We start from the raw sequence: 10,840 nt of genomic DNA on the forward strand, positions 1-10,840 counted from the left end.
TAAGCTAGCCATATGGCATTAGGTATGGGCATGTGGAAAGAGTTGGGGAAAGGGGTTCATGTGCCAGTATATGTCTATGTTTGTTTTAAAATCACAGGCAAATTCTCACACAAGTTTAGTCTTTAATTTCTTATGGAATCTTGGATAACTCATTTTACCTTTTCGGTCTCAATTAACTTATCATTTGTCTCAGTTAATTTATCGTTTGAAGGACTGGGACTAAGTACTATAATATATAAGGACCCTCCTAAATTGAGAATGCTGGGATTTTTTTCACTCTAATTCTTTAACTCTCTTTAAAAACATAGTGTAAGGATAAACATGGGTTCTAATCCTGCTTACACAACATCAGCTGTTTAAATTTTATATAAAGCTTAAACTTCTATTTGCTCAAGTTCTCTTAAATAGCAATTGAAGAAAAGAAATGCCACATTTGCTAGGCTTTAATGGCAATGAAATAAAGCACTATATGTAAATATAACTAGGTTCTTCCTTGGCCCATGAAAGGTTCTGAATAGATTTTTTTTATGTTTTCTTTGCAAAATCTTCAAGTACTTTTATTACACATTGTAGTGAAATGAAACCTTCACAATCTACGTTAAAGTAAAAGACTCTTAGTACTAACTTTAAATGGTTCTTAAGTTTTGGGATTTTCAGTATTTTTAAACTGATTTTTATAGGTTCATTTGTTTCATGTAGTACATGCAGATATTAATTAATACTTTTTTGTTTTTCCTCATAGTAAGCTCTTTGTTTTTTCAATTGTTTGCATTTCTTCCACAATGGCTACCTAGACAATGATAGTGGAGTTTGTTTAGAGTTGTACATATACAATCAATATGTTCCATTTTCCTATGAATAAGGTGTTTCATTGTGTGTTGATTTTATTGAAAAATTATTGTCACTATCATCTGCCTAATAACTATGGAAATTCTGGCTTTAGGTAGTTCTGAAATCACCTTCATTCCTTCACTGCTCACTCTAATCAAGCCATTATATCCCTTCAGCTTTAACTCACTTTGTTGACTTTCCTTTTACTTAATCTGATCTTTTAGGGTCAAAGGACAATTCTATGACAAAACTCTTCAGGATCACTTGAAACTTTCCTCAGTTGGGTAAAATTACTAGACCAGCCAGACTGTAGTTTATTTATTTTGCAGTTTAACATAAGCAACTTTTTTGTGTTTTGTTTTCTTGTTATAGGCATATGTTGCTAGGAGATCTTTGGTTTGGTAAGACTCACTAATCTTTGCTATAAAATCCTGGCTTTCTCTCCCTGATTATTGTTATGGAAAGCTCCTGAATAACCCTCAGAGGCACTATCACCAACACCACAAAAGGAAACCACTCTACTTTTACATGTATTGTAAGCTCTATAGAGGCAAATAATTATTCTAGAAGAATAGTTGACTGATTGCCAAGTTTAGATTTCCGTTCTATACTCTTTATGCAAGGATTGTTTCTTTTCTAATCAGACTACAGTTTGGATGGTGGTAACATTTTTAAGAAGTCTATTAAGAGTATATTCAGGAAAAAATAAGTATGATAATATTATTAAACATATCACATAAACAAAACTTCAGTGAAAATCATTAGGCTTACAAAAGGCTCCACATGAGGTATATTTGGAGCATACTGAATGGAAGTTTAATTTTTAACCATGGGTTTTCCAAGGTAAGAATGCCTAAAATGAGTGAAGTTTATAGGACAAAGCTCAAAACACAATAAAGTGAAAAAGAATGTAATTACATAGAATAGACTGGACATACCTTAAAATGAAATGCCCAGTAAGGAAAAAGTGGAGATGCAAGTTAGATAAACCATAAATCAGCAATGTTCTTGCAAGAACTAATGAACTAAGATTTTAAGCATCTTTGTGAATTGCTACACACTCATGGTAGTTTCACATCTTTTGATAAGGGGTGTGTGCGATTACTGTCCTAGCTGGACAATACTGCTGTAATTTCCAAGTCTCTTTCAGCCCAGACTGTTTGGGTTATCATAGTTGAGCTTCCAACATGATGAAGGATGCAATATCAATTAAGAAGGCTATTTTAGTCATAATAAATAATGATAATGATGATGAATGGACATGTCACTTAGAAGAAGCTGGCTTGCCATTTGGGAGCTCAGAGCAACCAGCTGTGAGCTAGAAATAATGAGCGTCCAGCCAGGCTGAGCCTACATTAACATCTGAGCCAAGGTCCTGGACAAAAAGCCCCTGATTTTGAGGTATGATCGTTGGAAATGGTACCAACTAACAGTATTTATCCCCAAGCTAAAATATTATCTTGGATTTATGAGCAGTTAATGTCTGAAAGGGTTTGTTACTCCCCGTTACATGTAGAAAGGAAAACTCAACTGACAGGAAAGAGGCAGAATTCTAAATTAGAGCTAAGACTCCAAATCCATTGCTATTTCCATTATGACTCACACAGAAAATGTCCTACCAGGCTCTAGACAATTGAATGCAAGGGAAAGATTCAGATAAGAGCCAACTTAGGTTAGAAAAGGTTGAATAAAGTAATGTCTCTCAAAATGGTTTGCATACCTCATTTAGACTTAGAACACAGGCTAATACAACCTCTGGATTTCAAACAATGAGAAGTCATCCAAAGTCTTATACGACCGAGAACAAAGACTTCTCTACTGTAAGCACTATTATTTGAGTACCTAAGTGGAACAAATAGTTAAGCACTTGATTGCTAGCCATGCTAGTGTTTCAAACATACAAACAGATACTTCAAAATCAAACCTGGCTGTCTGCTATGAAAGGTCACACAGCCTTGAAAATTTTAAGAAGCAACTATACTCTGCACATATAGTACCACCACTAATTAGAACCAACTTGGTGGCAAGTAACAACAAAGCAGTAATAAGTAAGCACAAGTATTGATTTTATTGTGTGAGGAGATCCCAACTTGAGCTCTGAATCTATTACTAGCCCACCAAGAGTTATTTGAAAATGTGAGTATTAAACTAGATTATTGCTAAGGGTCCCAAGGATCTAGGAATCTGTAGATTTCAGAAAAGGTAAGATGTCATCAAAGTGGAAAAAAAAAACACCAAAAACAACCCCACACCAAATTGCTATTTATACCAGAGGGGGAAAAGCCCTGAAATAATGTATTCCTAACTAGGGTACTAAAGTGTCTCCAATCATATCTATTTGGTGAAATGACAACAGGTTACTACAGTAATATAAATGAATGGAGGTTGACCAGATGCCTGACATACTTGCCATTGATGACACCATCTGGATTGAGCATGGGAATAATCTTGAAAATGAAGTTTTCCCTCAGTAGTCGAGCCACAGGGTCACTGCTGATCAGGAACTCCAAGGTCCCCTTCATCACCCAACTGGCATTGCTCTCCCCTGGATGAACTCGGGCAGTCATCACTTGGTATGGGCGTTGCCCTGCATAAAAAAGTAGAAAAGAAAATTAAATCTAAGTATCTTTTCATTTCCATCAAGATAATATTCAGAAAGTAGATGTGCACCTGTCTGATATAATGTTCCAAATAGTTTGATTGTTTCTAACACACGTATTTTATATGAATGTATTTTCCATGTTCCTTCATCATTATAGACTGACTATAAAACTCAAAAGGGACTAATGCCTAAGGGCTGTCAACAAAAGTATAAGTTACTAATGATATTAAAAGTAGTCAAAAAGCAAACTTTATAAAAATCACCAGAGAAAACAACAAAATCTTAGGAGTGTTGTCCAATAACATGACTTTAGATGTCAACAATCTGAAATTAATTTTATCCCCCTACAGTCATGAGATTTCAACTTCTCTGAAGGTATTTCTCCTCTAGAAATGGAAACAACAATTGTGACCTCATCTGGAAAAGATATCAACTATATAATCTAAAACACTCAGCATATTGTCTGTCATTAAGTACACAAGTACACATAAGTTGCATCCCTTTTTATTATCAAGTTTGTGGATAAGATAGACCTCTCATTGTCAGAGTGCACTATTGCTACAGCCTGTTTGCCTGTATTTCCTGATAGAAAACATACGGAATGTGAAAGTGTTAAGTCATAGTCTGATGTCCTATCTATTCCCAGAAATGGAAATGCATTTTGATTGATGGGTGATATTGTTCCTTCGTATTCTTAGGGTGGTTTCGTTGATTCTACTAAAAATGTAACAAGAATACTCTAATCCATGGTCCTACTCTGTACTGTTGTGGTTTTTTGTGGGGTCCCCCCCCCGATTCTTTTGTTCCCATTGCTATCTTTAACCAATTCTTTAGTGATCCCTTAGCCAACTCTAACAATCAAGTGTTTTACAAATGTCTTAATTTGATGCTGTGGAATTATGATGTTGATAAGAAATATAGATTATAACATGGACTACAAAAAGAACAAAGACATCTGCACTAGATGTGTAGCTACTGTGCCTTAGAAGAAAGGGGAATAAGGAGGGGCTAGTCCTCAGAGAAGCACACCACATTTGGAAAAATAAATGGTCAGTGAATGAGAAGAAGATCATCAACAAGATGGATTGATCTCACAAAGCAACAATGGGTTTAAACACAGCAGAAATTGGGAGGGTGGTATAGGATCAAGAAAGGTTTCTTTCTTTTGTCCATATGGTCAATATGAGTCAGAGCTGACTCAATGGCAGGTAATAACAACAACTAACTTATTTTGTGTGCTATACTAGATATCCCACAAACAGATGACTGTAATAACCATAAATTTATTGTGTCTCTGTTGTTGTTGTTGCTCTTATGAGTAGTCAAGTCGCTTGAGACTCATAGTGATATTATGTACAACAGCTCTGAACCCTGTTCTATCCAGAGCCAGTGTCATTTTCTCTGACATGCCTACCCCATTACCTCAGTCAATGAATCAAGCAATCAGTCTCATCCAGAGTCATCTTCTCTTGTGCAGTCTCTCCACCTTTATAAGCATGATGTTTCTCTCCAAGAACTTATCCCTCCTGACAACATGCCCAAAATATGTGGGACAGAGTTTCAAAATCCTTATCTCCAAGGAGAAAACTGGTTTCACCCTCTTCAGGACAGACCTTTTTATTCTCTTAGCGGTCCATGGTATGTTCAATAATCTTCTCCAGCACCAAGAAACAAAGGCATCAATTCTTCTTCTATCATCCTTAGTCATTGTCCAGATCTCTGATGAATAGCCAATGATTATGAAGACCATAGCCTGGATCAGGTGCACCTTAGTCTCTAGACTGACATCGTTGTTCTTCAGGACTCCGGAAAAGTCCCTGACAGCAGACTTTCCCAATGCAATTCATCTTTTAATATCCTTGGTAACAAGAGTATTGACTGTAGAGCCAAGCAAACTAAAGCTGTTAACAATCTCCATCTCTTCATCATCTATCATGATACTGCCAGTTGACCCAGTGGAGAGAATCTTTGTCTTCTTGATGTTGAGCTTCAATCTATTTTGAAGAATGTGGTCCTTGGCTGTCTGTAGCAAATGCCTCAGGTGTTCCTCAGTTTTGGCTACCAAGGTTATTGTCATCTACATAATGCAGGTTGTTGATGAGTCTTCATCCAATCCTGATGCCACATTCCTCCTCATAAAGCCCAGCCTCTCAGATGATCTGTTCTGCATATAGATTGAAAAAGTATTGGAGGTAGGATGCATCCTTGGTGTACACCTTTCCTGATCTTCAATCATGCCATGTTTCTTTGCTCTGTTCTGATAACTGCTTCCTGGTATAAGTATAGGTTTTGTATGAGCACAATCAAGTATTCTGAAATTCCCATTGCTCTCAAGGTTAGCCATAATTTGTTATGATCTACATAGTCAAACTGTGGCTAATCACTTTTTGTTGTTGTTGATTGTTGTCAAGTTGATCATAATTCATAGCGACCCTATGAACAAAAGGCATGAGCCTTTCTATAACTATTGTCATGTTGTTTAGGAAGTGAAAAGTCTAAAATCATGGCACAAACTCTAGAAAACGGTTTTCTCTTTCTGACAGTTTTAGAAGAAATTTTTTGTACTTTTAAAAAAAAATCTCTAGGTCCAACATTCCTTGGATATCTTTGTGTGTTTGAATGTTATTCTTATCCTGAGTCTAGGAGACTAGCATCTCAGGGACTCTAAATTCAAAGGACATGCTTGCCTATTTCCTTTATCCTTTATATAATAAAGTATGGTGCATGTCGCTGTCTGTTTGCCGGCAACTTAACAGGGACGCCTAGATGGGGGTAAGCATGACACAGATACACCACTCCAGGAGAGTATAAAACAGTCAATCCAGCTCCATTTTATTGGGGACTTCAGCGCACTTATATACAACCAGGTAAACAGAAATACAGGATAGGGTGGGCTTACAGACGTGAGACATGCAGATTAGTTAGGAGAACCTCAGCCTCATGCAGACCACTCCCACCTCAACAGACACGGCAACCATCTTCCCAGCTGGCGAATTTTCTCAAGCCAGTACAGCCAAACACAGGGGAGCTTTCTCTACCCCGTGTTAAAGGCCACTGGGAGGCTTGTACTTATCTGGGGTTTAGGCGATCTGTCCTGGCCAGAGGTCCTTTCTTCCTCCCCAACGTTCTGCAACAGATGCAGGCCACTCTCCTAGGAAACTCCCCTTACTTGAAATCAGGACTGTGACCTGAAAAAGTTTGTTGTATCCCATTCTATTTCCCATACAAGTTAGTGACTGATCACATTAGATCACACTGTAAGGGAAGAAGACATCAGTGCCTAATTGCCAAATAATATTACATGGCTGACACATGAATGATAATCATTGCCTTGCCAAATTGACACATATTTAGGTGACCCATGTAACTAAAAAACCTAAAATTTAACAAGGTAGGAATTTTTTGCTGTAGCATTCAAATTCTCAGTTAAAGTTTGCTATCTTTTTGCTTTTTTAATTCCAGAAGCAGTAGCATATTTGAGGGCATAAACTGTGTCTAATTCTGTGAAAGGACAAAACTAAGTTACAGATTATAGAGGGTGGGGATTAAGAATATCTTAAAATTATGTTATTATAAAGAATACTGGAAGGTCAATCTCAATGCTCAAACTCAATGAAAATTCAGAACCAATTCTTAGCTGAACTTTCACTGTCTTTTAGAAGGTGTAATTCACTCATTAAGTGAGACTATCTCTTGGAGAATTGTTACTGGATGCAGCTTTTGGGTTAGAAGTGCAACTCTTTTCAGTCTATACCACCAGAGCTGCCTTATTCTCATTAATTAATAAAAACACATATAAAAAAAAGCTACTCTGTTCCTTCCATGTTTTTTCTGACATCCAATGAGATATGGATTTAAGAGGAGGGTTGTTAGCTCTTGTTGGGAACTTCCTGATTCTTAGCATGTCATGCACAACAGAATGAAACACTGCCTACTCCTTTGCCATTTTCATGATCATTTATTTTCTTAAATTCATTTTTAATGCCTGTATGTACTTTCATTGATTTCCAGATTAGGAGATTAATCTTGTAGCAATATTCTGTTGTAATCCATGAGATTTTTATAGGTTAATGAGTTAAATGTGATAATGGTTACCCAAGGTAGACAGTGTTTGATGGAGCTCCCAGATTAAAAAAAGATTGGAATCAGGAGTGGCATTACTTCTGAAATAGCTTCCCTCTGGAAACCCAGTGAACTTGGAGAAACAATGAATTTTATACAAGTGTTCAGGTCTTTCGTTCATAGAGTTGCTATGAGTCTATGACTCGACAGCACATAACAAAAACAAGAGAGCTCACTTGGCCTAGGGTCACTATGAGTTGTCTATGACTTGACAGTACTTAACAACAACAACAACATATCCAGAATGTTCCACTGTTGTTCATAAGGTCCACAGTATTCATAGGCTAACTGACATCAATAAATCACTAGTTATTCCCATTAAAAAGAAATGATCCAAAAGAATGTGTAAATTATCAAATAGTATCATTGTGTCACATACAGACAAAATATTGCTGAAGATTATTTTTAAATGGTTAGGACACTACATCAACATAGAAGTGTCAGAAATTCAAGTTGAATTTAAAAGATGACATGTCACAAGTGATACCATTACCCATGGCAGAGAATTTTGCCTGAAAGCAGAGAAATAACAGAAGGATCTCTCTCTGTGTTTTATTGTGACTACACAAAGGCATTTGACTATGTGTATTATAACAAATTATGGTTAACATTGAGAAGAGTGGGCATCCCATAATACCTAATTGTGTTTCAGTGAGTGAAACCTGCACATAGACTAAGAGGTTATTGTTCTAACAGAGCAAAAGAACATTGCATGGTTCAAAATCAAGAGTGGTGCACATCAGGCTGATGCCATCCAGACTAGAGGCAGACTCATCAACAACCTGTGTTATGCAGATGACAAAGCCCTGCTTGCTGAAAGTAAGGAAGACATGCTGTATAAAACCAAAGGCTACAGCCTCCAATATGGATTACATCTCAGTATCAAGAAAATGATAAAATCATCATCATTGGGTCAATAGGCAACATCATGATAGATGGAGAAAATATTAAAATTGTCAATGATTTAATCTTATTTGGATTAACACTCTTAGTATCAGCAGTTAGTAAATCAAAAGGTGTGTTGCATTGGAAAAAACACCTGTGAGGGCTCTCTCCAAATTGCTAAAGAACAAGGGCATCAGTTGAAAGACCAAGGTGCACTTCATCCAAGCCATGGGTTTTCAGAGGCAATTAATTGTACAGGAGGAGATTGCCCATACTTCTCCTGCAGAACAGCTGGTGCCCTTGAACCATGTACCTTCAGGATTTTGTGCAGTTTCTTGCCACTATGCTACCAGATTTAAAATTTATGAAATGAAGTTTCATCCTCTTTATTTGTAAGGAACACTCTGGCTGCACTTTTCCCAAAACAAAGTTGTTTCTTCTTTGGGCAGGCAATGGCATATTCAATATTTATCACTATCAGGGTTGTGGTAAGACTGAGAAAAATTGGATAAATTGTGTATACTGCACTGAAAAAGATGAGGGACTGAATAATTTAAAAGCGATGTCTGATAGGGTATTATGATTATCACAAGAGTCCACAATTAAGGTTGCATAGTGGAATGTACTTGGGGCGGTGGGAGGGGTGTGTGGGGGGGATTGTGTACCAGGGAGAGAGTGTTTATTTTACTTTTCAAAGAGAGGAGCAAACTGGGGTGGGAGGGAGGGCTGGGCCGGGAGAGAAGTGTAGCAATGAATGAATGGAAATCCAAAATCTCTGTAAATGTTCATTAAAATTATTGAAAAAAATTAAAAAAGAAACAATTCAAAGACACCAATTTTTTGGTCTCATTACTCATTTTTCAACTTTTACATGACTAGGAAACAATTGAAAATAGCATAGGTTGGATCAGTCATGCCTTAGTCATCAAAGTGACATTCTTACCCCTAAGCATTTAAAAGAAATTTTTGGCAGCAGATTTATCCATTATAATATATAGTTTGATTTCTTGGTTGTTTCTTTCATGAGTGTTGATGTGGATCCAAGTAAAATGAAATTGCTGACACCTTCAATCTTTTCTCCTCTTAACATGATGTTGTTTATTGGCCTAGTTGTAAGGATTTTTCCCCCCTTCATGTTTGATATGTAATCTACATTGAAGGCTGTAGCTCTTGATTTTTTTTGTAGTAAGAACTTCAAGTTCATCTTCATTTTCAGCATGCAAAATTCCGTGATCTGTATAACTCGGCTACTGAGTCATACTTCCCAATTCTGATGTCCCATTTTTCTTCAAATAGTCCAGGTTTCTCATACTGCACTTCTTAATAGCAACAAATATGCTAGCAATTAATGACAAGTGCAATTGTGTTTAAAACACCAAAAATAGATTTGACTGAGAATCAAAGACCTTCTCAGTTATGTAATTGTTGTGATTGCCTGGGCCTAGCAGAATAAGTATCATTCTACTAACTAAAAAAGGTAGGAAAGTGTCACACAGAAAATGAAAATCAGCAGCTTATTCAAGAATGAAGAAGAGTATGTGGCTAAAATAAAGAGGTGGTTAAGGTTGCATGTGAGTGGACAAAAGTCTCCTAGCAGCAAAATGGTGTGGTCTTTTCTTACATATACTGATTAGAGATTTGCACTTTGCATGATAGGCCAGAAATTTTAAAGCATAGAGTGAATGTGTCACTGAGATTATTTAGTAATGCTGTGGTTAGTGATGGGGTTTGCTATAGAATCATCAGCCACACACAAATTAGAAATATTTCCTTAAGATATTTTATAAGTTCTGGGAATCTCAGAACACTTGATTCTGCTTATGTGAAACCTATTCTTAGACCAGGAAGCAGTCGTCCGAACAGAGCAAGTAAACGTTGTATGGTTCAAAATTGGGAAGGGTATATGCCAGGTATGTGTCTTATCTCTATACCTTATTAAACTATACGCAAAACAGATTATCTGAGAGGCTGGGCTCTATTAAAAAATGTGGCATCAGGATTGGACGAAGATTCATCAATAATCTGCATTATGCAGATGACACAACCCTGCTTGCTGAAACAGAGAAGGACAGGAAGCAAGTGCTGCAGGACGTCAAGGACTATAGCCTTCAATTTGGAGTGAAGCTCAACATCAAGAAGACAAAGATTCTCACCACTGAGCCAATTGGCAGCATCATGAAAGATGGTGAAGAGAGTGAGATTGTTAACTGCTTTCATTTGCTTGGCTCCACAATCAACACTCTTGGTACTAGTTGTTGTTGTTGTTATGTGCCATCGAGTCGTTTCCGACTCATAGCGACCCTATGCACAACAGCTCTAAACCCTGCCCTATCCTGCGCCAACCGCACCGCCTCCGACACACCCATCCCGATTACCCCAGTCACCGAATAATCAATCCAT

General features: G+C 37.1%; 1 protein-coding gene across 1 annotated transcript in view; it reads right to left on the reverse strand.

Annotated features, from left to right (window-relative positions):
- Nucleotides 1-10,840, reverse strand: part of AGBL1 (ATP/GTP binding protein-like 1) — a 1,027,235-nt gene that overhangs the window by 513,944 nt on the left and 502,451 nt on the right. The window contains 1 exon segment of the mRNA XM_006885234.1: nucleotides 3,238-3,418. Within this exon segment, the coding sequence (XP_006885296.1) occupies nucleotides 3,238-3,418 (181 nt within the window).

Source organism: Elephantulus edwardii, unplaced genomic scaffold, assembly GCF_000299155.1.
Source record: "Elephantulus edwardii isolate Elephantulus edwardi_28Jun2011 unplaced genomic scaffold, EleEdw1.0 scaffold00041, whole genome shotgun sequence".
NCBI classification, from domain to species: Eukaryota; Metazoa; Chordata; class Mammalia; order Macroscelidea; family Macroscelididae; genus Elephantulus; species Elephantulus edwardii.